The 16,350-nt window shown below is 34.8% G+C and overlaps 1 protein-coding gene across 2 annotated transcripts; it reads right to left on the minus strand.

The window, feature by feature from the left end:
* Positions 1–893: 893 nt before the first annotated feature.
* Positions 894–6,551, minus strand: LOC108985025 (single-stranded DNA-binding protein WHY1, chloroplastic-like). Of its 2 annotated transcripts, none has more exons than XM_018957159.2 (7): positions 6,275–6,551; positions 5,806–5,903; positions 5,594–5,686; positions 4,523–4,617; positions 3,566–3,639; positions 2,894–2,982; positions 894–1,282 (listed from the first exon to the last, which is right to left on the minus strand). In XM_018957159.2, the coding sequence occupies exons 1-7, from the start codon at positions 6,498–6,500 to the stop codon at positions 1,160–1,162; spliced, it is 798 nt and encodes a 265-aa protein (XP_018812704.1). In that variant the 5' UTR covers positions 6,501–6,551; the 3' UTR covers positions 894–1,159. The 2 variants fall into 2 exon arrangements, with proteins under 2 accessions (XP_018812704.1, XP_018812703.1); XM_018957158.2 differs by having other exon boundaries at positions 5,806–5,906.
* Between the last annotated feature and the right edge of the window lie 9,799 nt (positions 6,552–16,350).

Here is a 16,350-nt window from a genome sequence, read left to right on the forward strand (position 1 = left end):
GAAACTACTATAAAAAAAAAAATGAGTTTTTTCATTTAAGTTTCAGATTTTTTAAAGAAAATGTACAGTATTTATACATTCTAAAAGTGTATAAATTATTTTTCTATATTTATTAGACATCATTCATACGGTATGCATCATATATATTCGATTGAAAAAGTGATAAATAAATTAAAAAATGATTACATTTTTTCTGTATTAGTATCATTGACTCGTAAAAATGGGAAGGTTTCCTTTGGATAGCGTATATAGATGCCAAAATCGTATAGGAGAATATTCTAGTTATAAAGGGATTATATAAAAATAATCTCATAAACTGATGTAATTTAATGTGGTTCGTCAAATTATAAAATTGTTTTTATTGTAAATAGATCTAACATATCATCAAATAAAATCACAGCAATTTATAAAATTCTTTTATAGATATATCATAACTAGAACTCGATGCCAATGGCATATATCTGCCGCAGGAAGATCCCAATGCTTGTCTCACATAGTTATCGGTCACTTTCAGTAGAGTAGTTTGTTTTAAAATAGCGATCCATCTAGGAAAATTAAAAATAAAATAGCGATAATATTAGATATTTCTCAGATATTAGGCTGATCCATGTGTGTTTTTGGCTATATGCTAGTTGTTTCTAGATGCATCAAATTTTTACTTTTATCTGTTATCCACGCATACTTGTAAATTAAATTTATTTAATATAAGGGCAAGGCTACTGTTATCCACGCTTACTTGAGCTACATGTCACGAAATTCCAATTCCAATATGGCTTATAGGGCTTTTAACGTTAAATTTATGTACCTTGTGATTATTCCTTTTTCAAATTGTTCAAGGGTCATCTTCCATAACTTGAAGATTGTTGGCCACAAATAAATTGTTGGGAAATAAATTCTTTAAAATTTTAAATAAAACTGTATCCAAACCTCCAAACAAAAATCCTGAATTCATCCCTGTACTTACATTACACTTCAATTTAACAGAAGATAGTTGCACTTTCTTGCTGATTCATAGTCATTTCAATCCTCCATCCAACGGTTCAGCCAATTTCTCAGATGAATTCATACAACAAGAGGATGTTCCCCACAAAAGAAGGTCCAGAAATTACAAGACACTCTTACTACTCTTCTTCACCATTTCCATCAGACTCTGCAATATTCACTTTCTGCTCCACTCAAACTCTCCACCATATCTAGAACTAGCAATATTGGCACGGCCGGAATCTTCTGGCTTTATGGAATTTGCAAAAGCGTGCCAACCTAAAAGATATGGCAAGATAAACTGCGTAGAAACACATCGAAAAAGCATCATAAATGGTAAGATATTTAAAATATACACAACATGTGTAACAGAGTTCACATAAAAAGTGAAGAGCAACAAGAAGTGCAGAATTAGGAATCCTTTTGGTGGAAACCTATCTGAATGCATAAAGCTTCTCTCTATATGTGTAATATGAGCATGTTTATTATCCATTATAAAAACGAACATGTTTTAAATCTAATTTCATAGTTAATAGTAAGCTATAATTATATACAAGAAATACATGTCTATAAAATCATCTTAGAATATAAATTTTCTTTTAAATACACTAGAAAAGAATACAAAAGTTCCTAGTTTGCAATATAACTGAAAGAAAAAAAAACCAAAAAACAACTTAGTATCTCCTTCAAATTGTTCTTGACGAATGTCTTTCATGAAATAAAATTCCTATATTATCATGTTTGTATTGAAATTCTTAACAATTTCTTTCTTAATATAACCTACCAAATGATTTACTAGGAAAACATTTTCCATTCTAGTGTGTAATTTTGGTTTTTACTTGATAAAAAAAAAGGCGTGTAACTCAGTTTTGACAAGTTTCAAGGCAGAAAAAGCTACTTTTGAGCTTCATAGTGATTGTTTCACCTAGCGCCCATATTAGTAAGGCTAATATTATATTACAATTTTGGGGGCCATATCAAAAGGCCTAAAATTTCCTATACAGCCAAAGGTTAGTTTTATATTTTTATTTATCAGTTAAATTAAAAGTTGTCTGGGGGTCAAAAATTACATTTGGAGGTTCACTTCATAAAAAATACAGATCATATTTGTGAAAAGCTTTTATTTTTTTTATTTTTTTATTTTTTTGTTTTTGGAAATCAAACTATTACACAGTATCTTCACATGACCAAGATCTTATTGATACCTGTTGTTCACTAACATAGTAACCTAGTTGTTCAGATAGGGGGGAAAGGGGAGGTTTGGATACAAAAAGCCCCTCATCTCATCTTATCTAATCATTACAATTTTCTCAAATTTTCAAACAAAATACAATAAATAATTCAACTTTTTCAAATCCCAATACAAAAATAATATTCTAACAATATTTTATTCAACTTTTAAATTTCATCTCATCTCATCTCATCTCAATTCACTATCCAAACCTCCCCTAAATGTTTCTGACATTACTCAAACGAGCCATAATTATCACAAAAGCAGACTAAAATAAAGAATAGTGCACCAAACATACTTATACCGTATTCCACAGGAGTCACTTGAAGGGCTCACAGAAGTGAGTCTATCTTTAAATACTATTGTGCATCCTTACTAGTACAGTCTAAGGAATGTTTGGGTCAAAACATGGCCATTAACCTAACCCATAACATATTAGGATCACCTGATCATGTCCCACCAATATATTCGTTAGATCCATTATTATTATTATTATTTTTTATGTTTTTTCACATCAAAGGCAAACAGACATACCATATCCTTCCTCACAATTTCTCACACACAAAATCTAAACATATGCGCATGCAGGACAGCTCCGGCAAAAAAACCCCAAAAAATAAAAAATAAAATCACACACACAAACAAAACACTCAGAGAGAGGAGGCAAGAAGCATATCGTACATTGAAAGCTGAGATAAGGACAGTGAGCTCTGCTCTGGTGATAGGAATATAAATGCTCTCATCCACATTTAAAAGCTTGTTCTGAACACCTTCAAAAAGTGAAATAGCACAATCAATATGCAGGAAGTTATTTGCTAAGTAGATAGATGAAGTTCTAGACAAATAAAAGAAACACTCTTCAAAATACTATGGGTGGAAATGATATATTTATCCAAGTCATACCATTTTTTTAAAGTCAAATACCATGGTGATGTGCTAAACTCCATTGGCACTTCACCAGTATATATTGATATATAAAGGGAAATAACTGAGGAAAGATCAATTGGGAAACTTGTACGCATGATTTATAAATAGTGAATATCCACAGACAAACTAACTTACCTCCATATTTCAGGCAATATATGTGATACACACCATTTGAAGACATGAAAAAACTTGAACAAGTAATAATTGAAATATTTAGATCTTCATTGTGGTAATACATGGGAAAATTTTTTAAACAAGAAAAGAGTGTATCCACTGTGTGCTAGTAGACTTGAGAATATTAAATTCCACAGACTTCAAGTGCATAAACAAATTGACAACTACAGCATCATAGTCACATATTACAGCATTGTAAAGCAAACAATATCCAACAGTTCGCAGCCGAGACTTTATGAAAATGGGGCTTACTGAGGTTAAAGAAGTGGCCAGAACCATCTGGAAGAGGCTCCACCTTCAACACCTTCCTGACCTTCCCCTCCTCACTGCAAAACAGAACAACTTTATATACATGACAAGCACACCGTCTGAAGCCTATGAGAACTAACTCTTTGTAGTGTTATTGATAATAAGCAATGCAACAGGTGTCGATGAACATGAAAATAACTTGGCAAGTCCTCGTGTATCTATGTGCATGGATATAATATTTATATTGTTAAGGCCATAGTGACAAGAATACCAAGCTTATTGCAGTCATATATCCTTACCATTACAGAAAATGAGAAAGGTAAATATCGATCCATATACAGGACAGGCAACATGATCAAAATCCTTTATAACATGAACTATAGATTTCCACCAAATTGGGTTGAGGGATCTTCCACCAAACCAATCATTAAATTGTCATGTGTCTTTTGAGCATGTGAGAGGTATTTTTTTAAGAGTAATGCTAGATGTAGTCCTAAGGTGTGCAAGTCCCACGCAATCCTTGTGAAACAAAGTGGGGCCTACCATGAAAACGTTGATTCTTTCATGTGGGTCCAACGTGTGCCCCACTGTCTTTCAAAGGGACTACGCGGGGCTTTCATACCCTAGGACTGTACAAACCATTTTCCTTTTTTCAATAGGATTAACAGTGTTAGATAAACAGAGAGTGATTTGTAGATGTTAAAGGAAAAAAAAAGTTAGCAAGTGGACTAACACCATTGATCCTATTAAAAAGCACGTATCTTTTACGTGTTCAAAAAACACGTGACAATTTAATTAAACTAGTACAGAAGAAATTCCTCAAACTCAATTTGGAGGAAAACTTTGTCTGAAAAACAACAAAGTTAACAAGTAGACAAAAAATGGGACAGTTCACACTAGAAAGATTTCTCAGCCATCATTTTGAAATTGCAAAGGTACAGAGTTGAAACTAGAAAGTACCTTTTTCCCTTAAAAGGATCATGAAAAAATTCACACGAATCCCTTGTGCCAAGGCTAACTAGATTTCCAATTTCCGTCACTGATAGTGAGAATAACTACATTCAAACAAATCAAACCATCATCACACATTTGAACCTTCAAAACATCTACAAAGATTCTTCAAGATTGAAACTAGCATCCACCAAATAGAGTTCAATTTAGACTGGCAACCATTGTATAGGTTCAACAATTCTTCATGAAATTTTTCATAGCAGAATGGTAGAGGATGATATTTGCTATTTAGGTGTAAGTAAACAGTAGAAAGACAAACTTCTCAGAGAGAGAAGACCTCCTTTTTTCGCAAGTAAAATTTTATTAATATTAATAGGCTTAGCCAGCCAAGTACATAGGGTGTATACAAGAGAAAGAGAAGATCTCGCTTTTTTTTCTCTTTAAGAAATGTCACAATTTGTAGGTTAGCCCAAAAAAGCAATGCTTGAAAGTGAATTCATTCATACCAACATGAGCAAAAAAGCAGAGAAATAAGAATTCATAAAACAGAATGAATAATTGATCATGCAGTCACAATGAGTTTTCATTCAATGTGGCTGCATGATCAAATCCCTGAATTGAACCACACTTGATTTTTTTTTTTTCTTTTATATTTATCATGCCTCCAAAGTGTGCTATCATCAGGGATCTAAAAAAAATCCCAAAAAGACCATGCAAAAGTTCTCATGGTTTGAAACTTTGAACACCCATGCAATACAGAATGAAAGCATTTGGAACTTACCCAGTTCATTTTGCCAGATGATAGTCTAATTGAAAACAATGGAGTATAAAATGATTCAAAGATAAAGGACTGATTGAAATATACAAAAAAAATTTTAAACATTGCTTAAGATTTATAGTGTCAATCTTGAATTAACCGCTGAAATGAGGAGAATTTAATAATAACAGAATATCATTTGCAACACTGATATTCAGTCTAAGGTTCCCCACCATTATTGTTCTCAAATCATTGTAATTAAGATGTAGCACATCGAAACATGTCCCACATTTTACAATGTGTAATAACCAAATTTTGATCACCTGCTTTCTGTTCCAATCATATTGACGTACACCAGCAGCAGGAGCAAACTGAAGCAGCACAAAACCTTCCTTGGAGAGTTTGAATGCCCCTGACTGCATAGAAGAGAAAACATCATAAAACAAGCATTCACACCTCTACAGCGTGAACAGTTCAATTACCACGAATAACTACGATCATGACAAAAAAAAAAAATAGCTTCAATATAACATACATCCAAAGGGACGAACTCTGGAGCTCTGGGCTCAACCGTAAGAGCTGCCTTCCCTTTATAAATTGAGTGACCCACAAAAAACCTAGGCGGGAATGTTCCTGCTACACATACAAAGGAAATCGAGCCAAAAACTGCATTATCAACACGATAAACAGAGAAATTTTAACTTAGCCCTGTCTTTGGTCTGTCTTCATTACTACTGGAAGGAATTTATGGGGAAATAATTAAAATAAGCCCATGCTAGGTTGAGAAAAATCGTATAAACCCACAATTTGGTCGCAGAGACAATCGAGGAAGAAAAGAAGAGAAATAAAGACTTTGAACCGACCCACCCAAATTTGAGAAATTACGCCGTTAGTAAATTCTTTATCGGCAAGCAAACATTGCTTCAAGCGGCGTTCACTCTTGTATTAGTTTTTGAGTCGGCGACCGAGAAACGAGTAACTAAAAAAAGGAATATAGGAAGTACCTCCAGCGGGAGTCTCTGAAGTAAAGGTGTTGTTTGGAGGGGAGAACTTCTGTTGCTCGAACTGCTCGGCGTGGCGGCACTTCACAGAGAGTTTCTTGCTCGAGATTTTGGGGCAGAAAGCGGTGCGTTTAGTAGAGGGTGGCAAGGATGAGAACGAGGGTTTAAGGTGGAGTTTAGGGCTTTGGTTAGTAGTGAGTGGAGAAGATAGGGACTGTAGTCGCAGCATTCTTGCTCTTCTGCTGCTGCACTCTCTTCCCGGTTATGCTTTCTTTTTCAATTTTGCTTGTAAAACAACTGATATATTTCGCGAGTGAAGTTAAAAATTGTTTTATTTTCACAAATTATTTTCGACTAATTTCATCTCATTTTATTTAATTATTATAATTTTTTTAAATTCACACATAAAATAAAATAAAAAATTCAAAATTTTCAAATCAAAAAATAAATATAATATTAAAAAAATATATTCTAACAATATTTTATTCAACTTTTATCTTAACTTATCTCATCTCATCTTATTTCAACTGTAAAAATAAACGAGGAGTTGAGTTCATGTAAGCAGCTGAGCTCATCTGAGTTGAGTTCAGTCTAGCCCAACATCCAAACTCACAACTCTCAAATCACTAAACATCACTCACCTCAAGACCTCTTTACAAGTGGGACTCACAACCTTTTTCAACTCAACACCTCTTTATATAGAAGAAATAATACTGCAAGTGTTTTCAATGAAAATTTTTCCACACAGTTTCATTTCTCAAGAATGATGTTTATACAAGACTACAATTCTGCTTAAGGAAAATATAAAGACTTAATGGCTAAGATATACAACGATTACAAAAATCAATTATAGAAAGTGTATAACATGATTTACGGCTAGGCTCTAAATACAGAAAATATCTACAAAGATTTCAGCTAGCTGGGTTGTCCATAAACTATGTCACCTTCCTTAATACGCCCCCGCAAGATTGTGCTTCCATCGACAAGACCAATCTTGTTCCTTAAAAATTATGTGTTGCATTGACAATGGTTTGATCATTAAATCTGCTAGTTGATCTTGAGTGTGGACATGACAAACAGTGAGTACTCCTTGTTGAACTAGATAACGCACGAAATGAAGATCAATTTGAATATGCTTCATCATTGAGTGTTGCACAGGATTAAAACTTAAGTGAGTTGCTCCAAGATTTTCACAAAGAAGAGATGGTGGTACCTTGAATGAGAATCCAAGTTCCTGGAAGAGAGCTAGAAGCCACATAGTTTCAGACACTGCATTTGCAAGTGCTCGATATTCCGCTTCCGTAGATGAACGTGCAACGGCACGTTGTTTCTTAGAGCTCCATGAAATTGGATTGGAGCCTAGAAATGTGATGTAAGCCGAAGTTGAGGTTCGATCATCAATATTCCCAACCCAATCAGCATCATTGTAGGTTGTTAAAGATGGAGCAGCATATATTTTTTAGTTGAATTCCATAAAAGATTGTGTGTTTTAGATACCTCACTAGCCTCTTTGTTGTTGTCCAATGTGTGACAGTTGGCTTATGCATGAACTAAGACAGCTTGTTAACTGCAAAGGAAATTTTTGGGCGCGTCAATGAGAGGTACTGAAAGCTGCCAATAATCAGTGCTGTCAACTGCAGCAGTGCCATCTACCAAATGGAGAGAGGTGCTAGTTGAGAGAGGAGTAGAAGCATCCATGGCACCAAGCATATTGGTTCTGTTCAGAATATCATGAACATATTTATGTTGTGATAGAAATAAACCTGCACGAGTTGGAATGACTTCCACTCCAAGAAAGAACTGGAGAGAACCCATATATTTTAATGAAAACTTATCACCAAGTTTGTCAATAACAAATGCCACAAAATTTTTGTCATTCCTAGTAATAACAAGGTCATCAACATAAACAAGAAAGTAGCATGCAATAGAACCATGACGATAGACAAATAATGAGGAATCAGCCTTTGAATTTTGAAAACCAAGCTCGATGAGAGCATGCTTTAGAGCTGAATACCATGTCTTAGGGGTTTGTTTGAGTCCATAAATAGCTTTTCTCAACCAACATACATGATCAGATTTGGAGATGTCCTTGAATCCAGGAGGTTGCACCATGTAAACTGTTTCATTTAGCTTTCCGTGTAAGAAAGCACTGTTAACATCCATTTGTCTTAAATCTCATCCATTCATAACTGCAATGGTTAACACAAATTGGATTGTTGCTGGTTTAACAACAAGGCTAAAAGTTTCCTTGTAATAAAGCCCTTGACGTTGATTATACCCCTTTGCAACAAGTCTGGCTTTGAACCTCTCAACTGAGCCATCAACTTTCTTTTTTCACTCTAAATACCCACTTATAGCCCACTGGATGACAATTTTTTTTTGGGGGGGGGACCAAATCCCATGTGCCATGCAGCATAAGAGCCATGAGCTCACTCGATATAGCATCACGCCATTGTGGGTGAGACACGGCTTGGCTCACACATGTGGGTTCAAGTGTAGATGATAAAGGGTGTTTAGTGACAGAGTGAATCTGTTTGGGCTTGAAGATATTATTCATAGACCGAGTGGTCATTGAAATCGTTCAGGATGATGGAATTTCGTGCAGAGCATGCCGCATGGAATCAGTTGATTGGGTTGATGCATGGGCAGGTAAGGATGATGAATGTATGGGTATGACAGGTAAATTGGATTCTGATGCAGTTGGACTCGAATTGAAATTATGAACACCTAGGTCGCCATTTGAATGAGAGAAATCTTGAGAAGAGAGAGAGGGAATATTACTTGGAGGTGATGCGGCAACAACAACAATAGTTTCCAAGTTCTCTGGTGGCAGTGACGGCTGAGGTGAGTCACACGATTGCACTGGAGCAGAGGACCCATTATGGAGAAGATGAGGACACGAATTCTTGGAAGGGAAAGAGAAAATATGACCTGCTGAAGATGGACTTCCAGTTGAAATTGGGCCGCTTGGGCTAGATGGAGCAATTAGGCTTTGCATTTCATCAAACGTAACATGTCTCGAAAGGTATAGCCTTTTGGTCATTGGGTCCATGCATTTATATGCATTTAGGTTTTGGGAATATCCAAGAAAGATGCACAGAGTGGACTTAGGCTGTAACTTGTGGTTATTATAAGGCTTTAGGAGTGGATAACAAAGACACCCAAATTTTTTTAACTTGTGATAATTGGGCCTTTGACCAAAAAGTCTTAGAGGGGGATTTGTATTGGAGAAGTGGAGTTGGTTGGCGATTGATGAGATATGTGGCAGTTTGAAATGCATGAGACCAATATGATAAAGGTAATGAGGCATCATGAAGTAGACTGAGGCCCATTTCCACAAGGTGACAATGACGACGTTCAGAGACACCATTTTGTTGAGGTGTGTATGGAGCAGTAGTGTAGTGACTTATACCATGAAGGGACAAGTATTTTTTTAGACTTAGAAATTCTTCTCCATTGTCAGAATATAGACTTCTTATTTTTTACTTGAACCGTGTCTCAACAAGATTTTTAAATTGTGGAAAAATGCTTGACACATCGGATTTTGTAGCCATTGGATAAAATCACATGTATTTTATGTGATGATCAACAAAGATAAGATAATACCGAGAGCCATCAAGACCGGTGTAGTGAGCGGGTCCCCAAACGTCAATGTAAATAATTTCAAGAGGAGCATGACTTTGGAAACTAGTTGAACCAAAAGGTTATTAATGTGTTTTATTAATAGAACAAGAAGTACATGAAGATGACAATTTATTTGAGATAAGCGGAAGAGAAAAATGATTAACAAGATGTTAAACAACTTTTATTGATGGATGTCCAAGACGTTTGTGCCATTCATCAATTGAAGTTCATTCATGCACATTAGCAACCATATTAGATGAAGAGGCCACCAGTGAGTTTGGAAACATGTAGAAGCCATTTTCACACACACCTTTTAGTAATATCGCCCCGTGGTCTGATCATTCATAAGAAAATAAAATGGATGAAATTCAACAAAGACATTATTTTGTTTTATGAAGTACTGAACTGAAATTAAATTCTTATGAATATTAGAAACACATAGTGTATCACGTAGGTAAAGAAATCTTTTTGGGTGAATATAAAGCCAAAGAACCAACATGTGAGATAGCCAAACCTGTACCATCACCTAGAACAACTTCGTCAGTTCCATCATATTCAGAATGAACGGACAAATTTGTCAGATCACCAATGATATTATGAGAAGCCGCAGAATCAATGAGCCATTTAGTTTCTGGGGCATTTGATGTGGCAGCACAATTTGCTGACATTTCTGATGATTGCAGCTGTGGACAAGACTTGGTTGTGTGGCCCAATTGATCACAGAACTGACGCTTGGGTTGAAAGCGTCACTGAGTTGAGTGTTTGGGTTTGTTATGGAAGACATTTCAGAGTTGAGGATCGAGGTCTCGTTAGAGGATAAGTCTCCTAATACCATATAGAAGAAATAATACTGCACGTGCTTTCAATGAAAATTTTCCCACACAGTTTCATTTCTCAAGAACAATGTTTATACAAGACTACAATTCTATCGAAGAAAAATATACAGACTTAATGGCCAAGATATACAACGGTTACAAAAATCAATTATAGAAAGTGTATAACATGATTTATGATTAGGCTCTAAATACATAAAATATCTATAAAGATTTCGGCTAGTTGGGTTGTCAATAATCTGTGTCACCTTCCTTAATATTTAATATGCGGGATCCATAACCTTTTCAACTTCTTATAAATACATCTAAACACATTTTAACATCCAAACACATCTAAACTCATCTTAGGTGGGCTTCACAAAATTCACTACACCATCTTAACTCACTATTATTCATAAAGATCTCAACTCAGTTCAACATCCAAAAGCAACCTTACAATTTTTAAGTAGAATTCTTCTTCGTACTAATGATATAGTTAGGGGATGCTTAGGGAATGAGATGTGATGAGATGAGAATTTTTTAAATAATAGAAAAATAGTTTGTGAATAGTAGTGAGATAGTTTGAGTGGTCTCGTTTGGTTACACAGATGAGATAAGATGAGATAAAAGTTGAAAGTTAAATAAAATAATGTTAGAATCTAATTTTTTTAATATTATTTTTGTTTTGAGATTTGAGAAAATTGAATTGTTTATTATATTTTATGTGAAAATTTAAAAAAATTATAATGATTATATGAGATGAGTTTCATCTCATCTTGGTAATCAAACCAGGCCACTTTTATGGGATTTTGGGAAAGGAGAAAGAAAAAATTGAATAAAAAATATTATAAAGTTAAAATATTATTTTTGTTTTGAAATTTAAAAAAAGTTGAATTGTTTTTTGTTTGAAAGTTTGGAAAAGTTGTAATGATTAGTTTGACAGAGTTGTAATGATTAATTTAAGAATCTTTGTGTTTTAATGATGTTCGGGAATACAAGAGCATAAATAAAATGGGCAATAACATCAATAATACAACTTTTCTTGCTAAAGTATGAGCCACCTTATTAGCATCCCATTTAACATGTCTCAGCTTCCAAACAGAACCATGTAGTAAGGTTAATGTCAGCTACAAGGGGATTATGAAATCCATACTCCAAGTTCTAATGATGAACAACAGTAACTACTTGAGAGGAATCACCCTCAAACAAGTAGTCAATTAAACCAAGCTCTTTACAAAGAATAACTGTTTCAAATAGACTCCTAACTTTAGCTATGGCAACATCAGAGCAATAACTTAATGGTTTCATCAAACTCATCAAAACATACCCAGAACAATCTCGAATTACATCACCAATATCAATCTTGTTAGAATGTTTCTGTATAGCAACATCTCACTTACTTTTAATCCAATCAACACGTGGTAACTCTCATTTCACAATCATGGATGAAACTAGTACATGTGAGAAATTAATGGGCTGTATAACTTGTTGATATGTATGAAAATCTTAGACAGCATGATGAAAGAAAGATGAAGGGTGTGAAAATCTCCCCTCATGAACCAAAAAGTTCCTCCTGTGCCACAAGGCTCGAGTAAAAAAAGCAAAACAAGCTAACTCCTAAACGTTCAATATAGCTGAAACTTGCTTATATATTTGAGCAAAATCAATATCTGTGATAAATGCTTTATGCAGAGTTTTATTACCCAACAACCAAACATCATAAACACCAGCTGGACAGGACCATAGAACATGTCCAAGTGATTCATCATCCCTCAAACAGATTGAACATAAAGGGTTTGCAATTTTTTTTCCTCTTATAAAGGTTCAGTTTATTTGGAAGAGAATTGGTACAAGCTGTCCATAAGAAATTTTTAACTGCATTAGTAATAGGCAGAGCCCATATTTGTTTCCAACATACAACAAAATCTTTAGTGTTTGAGGATTCTCCTTTATAAGTTGATTGTGCAGACATATACATGTGATAGGCACACTTTACAGAAAAGATACCACTAGAAGTGTCTTTCCATACCAATCTATAAGAAGCAAATAAAGCACTAACTGGTAATTGTAAAATAGTAGAGGAATCAGCTTCAGTGAAAATATTCTTCACTAACTCGACATTCTACTAACCAGTTTTTATATCAATAAGGTCCTCCACCAAAGTATCAACATCTAAAATTTTTACAGGAAAATGGACCATACAAGAACTTTCCCTTGGTAGCCACTTATCTTTCCAAATGTGGATCTGCTTCCATTGCTAACTCTCCAAATAACCCCATCCTTAAGTAATTTTGTAGCCCACCAAATGCTTCTCCAAACAAAAAATGGCCTTGAGCCAAGATTAGCTTGTTGTTTGCCAGTACACATCACACTCCAAGATTTCTAATGAATTTTATTCACAACATCAATACTTCTCTACCAAAAATTTGAAATCAAAGAATTCAGTTGGAGCCAAAGGGTTTTAGGCAATAGGAAGACACTCATAAAGTATGTAGGCACTAATTGAAGCACAACCTTAATAAGAATTTCTTTCCCAGCCTGGGAAAGAAACTTATTCTTCCAATTTCCCATCTTACATCGAACTTCATCAATAATATCATGAAAAGTACTCATTTGAGATTTCCCAACCAATGAGGGAAGTCCAAGATACTTATCCAAGTTAGAAGAAGCATTTAAACCAGCAATCTCTATAAGATAAGGCTTAGTTGAAGGCTTTGTGTTTCTACTGAAAAAAGAGCAGTTTTCTCTCTATTAAGTAGTTGTCCAAAGGCTTCTTCATATAAGCTCAAAATCTGAATAAGTCTTGCCCATTCAATCATATTAGCTTAACAAAAAATTAGATTGTCATCACAAACAATACACTCCTAGCAATAGGAACTCTTCAAATTAACCATTGATGTTTAGCAGTTGAAAGTTGAGAGCTAAGAGCTTCAACACATAAAATGAAGAGATATGGTTAAAGGAGACAACCTTGTCTAAGACATTTTTATTAAAAATCTACTAAGGAGAGTCATTCACCAATATTGAAAAAGTTGGAAACACATTCCAAAATCATATTAATCCAACTTAGTCCAAATCCTAACTTGCTCAACACAATCTTAAGGAAATCCCATTCAACACGGTCATCCTTACTCATGTCTAATTTCAAAGCCATAAACTCATTTTGACTATAAAGCTGACTATTTATAGTGCAGAGAGTCTCATATGTAGCCAAAATGTTATAAGAAATTAAACGACGAACAAAAACCCATTAAGTTGGTGAGACAATACTAGGAAATATCCTTTTCAATCTATAAGCCAAAACTTTTGAAATGAGTTTATACAACACATTACAAAAGCTAATAGGACGATATTCATTGATAAACTGTGGACTGTTCTTTTTTGAAATCATGACAAGATAAGTGAAATTAATCTCAGCAATAGAGCTATTTGAGTTTAAAAAGGAAAGGAAAGCATGATAGACCTCATCTTTGAAAATTGGCCAATGATCTTGGTAAAAACAGGCACCACAATCATCAGGTCCTAGAGCTTTATGAGGACCCATTTGAAAGAGAGCAATCTCAATTTCTTCCACAGTAAAAGGTTGAAGCAATTTTGCATTCATCTCAAGGGTGACTTTCTTGGGTAGATTGGCAAGACATAAATCAATATTTGAGGGATTAGATGAAGTACAAAGTTTGTGATAATAATGAGTAAAAGTAGTGCCAATGTCCTTTGAATAAGTAAACACAACACCCTCTTCATCAATAACACACTATATATTGTTTCTCTTCCTTCTTTGTGTAGCATAGAAGTGAAAATATTTAATATTTCTATCCCCTTTCTAAAGCCAATGAACCTTAACTCGTTGCTTCCACTTCATGCTTAAGCTCTCTAATAACAAATCAATGTCACTTTGAATCTGTTTTATTTTCCCAACACAAGCAACAGACATAGATTGCTGCAAAGAAGTCAATCTTCTCAATTTGGATTGAAGAGAAAGATTAGAAATAGGGTCCTTACGATGACTCTATATTTTCAAAGTGTGTATCCCTGCTTGAAGTTTATTCATGATTGAAGAGAAAAACCCATTGGGAGTACCAGTGGAGGACCACATCTATTGAACAACCTCTCGACGGTCTTCATAAGAGGACCAAGCAGCTTCATATTTACAAATTTTGTGATGAGTGTTGTCTTTGCATAATTGTTTACAAGAGAGGACAATGGTCAGAAGATAAAGTAGGTAGCACATGAATTTCCCCATCTCCAAAAACATCACACCAAGATTTTGAAGCAAGTGCATGATCAATTTTTCTTTAGTGTAAGTTTCATCCCTTAAGTTATTGGACCAAGTAAAATACTTGCTAACAAAATCCAAATCACAAAGCTGGTAGTCCTACAGAGTTTGATGAAAAAGGTGCATTTGTCTATCATTTCTACAAGCCTCACCACTTTTCTCATAATGGTATAGAAGCTCATTAAAACCATCAATGCAAAACCATAATTGAGCATTTCTAACGGATGTAGTAATCTGAGCACATTAAAAGCTAACAATCCTCTGGTCAGTTTCTGAGCAGCCATAAAACAGGCCAGCATCCAAGTTAAACCACAATCTGGTGTTCTCACCCAAGAGTTAATATGATGATGTGAGTAACTTTGGATTTGAAGAGGTATATCATCTTCCCAAAACAATGCCAAACCCCCACCATGACCAACACCTTTAACAATAAATAAACCATGAAATCCCAGTTTACACTTTAATCTTATCCAACTCATGCTTAAGGACTCTAGTCTCTATTAAAAATACAATAGATGGCTTCTTAATCTTGATCATACAATATAGATCATAAACTGTCTGAGGGTTGCCAATCTCTCGGCAGTTTCAACTTAGGAGTTTCATTTCTCTTAGGGGGGTTGCTCCACAACCTCTGCAGATACATTAGAATTTTGGCCATTTGATCAAGTTTTCTTACAAGTTTTGAGGGGAAACTCCAATTGCAAATCAAAACCTTTAAGATAAATCTTTCTTTTACAACCATCAGCATGAACGAAAGGGTGAGAAACAGATTCTTTCCTTCGACTCCTTATTTGCCTCTTCCACTTCACTAAAGAGCCAATAGGGGGCACATAAGAAGCAGACTTAACATGAGACACCTTATACATAGAAATCAATGGATAAGTGTCAGGAAAAATAGAACCCTCATCCCTCATAAAACAACCATATATCTCTCTAGGGATAGAAAAGTTAGGGGAGGATTTGAAAGTAGGATTAGAACCAGTACCTTGTGATGGATGTACAACAGAAGAACAGGGAGGATGTACATCCATCACAGGAAGGATCAAGTAGAGCAGTTCTATCAGTTACCAACTCAATAGATGAAAGAGTTTGTGTAACAACAGGACACATGGAAGTAACTGACTTTCCAGCCAATCCTTGTATACTAAAAATAGAACCACCAAATAACTAATCAAAGCAGTTACCACTTCTAGATTCTTCATCAATAACCACCATCTTGCCATCATCAAAGGAAAAAACAAATCCTTGTGGTAAAATGAGAATGAATCAACCCAGACCAATAGTTTGAAAAGAACTAGAGGCCATCAACCAAACACCATATTGCAGTGTTGATGTCGAACCTTCAGACCCATAATTAATCTTTATAG

This window comes from Juglans regia, chromosome 13 (genome assembly GCF_001411555.2).
Source record: "Juglans regia cultivar Chandler chromosome 13, Walnut 2.0, whole genome shotgun sequence".
Lineage (NCBI taxonomy): Eukaryota > Viridiplantae > Streptophyta > Magnoliopsida > Fagales > Juglandaceae > Juglans > Juglans regia.

Bases quoted from the DNA above. Each gene is read 5' to 3' on its own strand.
- LOC108985025 (XM_018957158.2), bottom strand. From the start codon at position 6,500: ATGCTGCGACTACAGTCCCTATCTTCTCCACTCACTACTAACCAAAGC. The intron at 5,907-6,274 runs GTACTTCCTATA...TTGTATGTGTAG, and splicing joins TTCAGAGACTCCCGCTGGAG to CAGGAACATTCCCGCCTAGG. The intron at 1,283-2,893 runs GTACGATATGCT...GTTTCTACGCAG, and splicing joins TCCTTATCTCAGCTTTCAAT to TTTATCTTGCCATATCTTTT.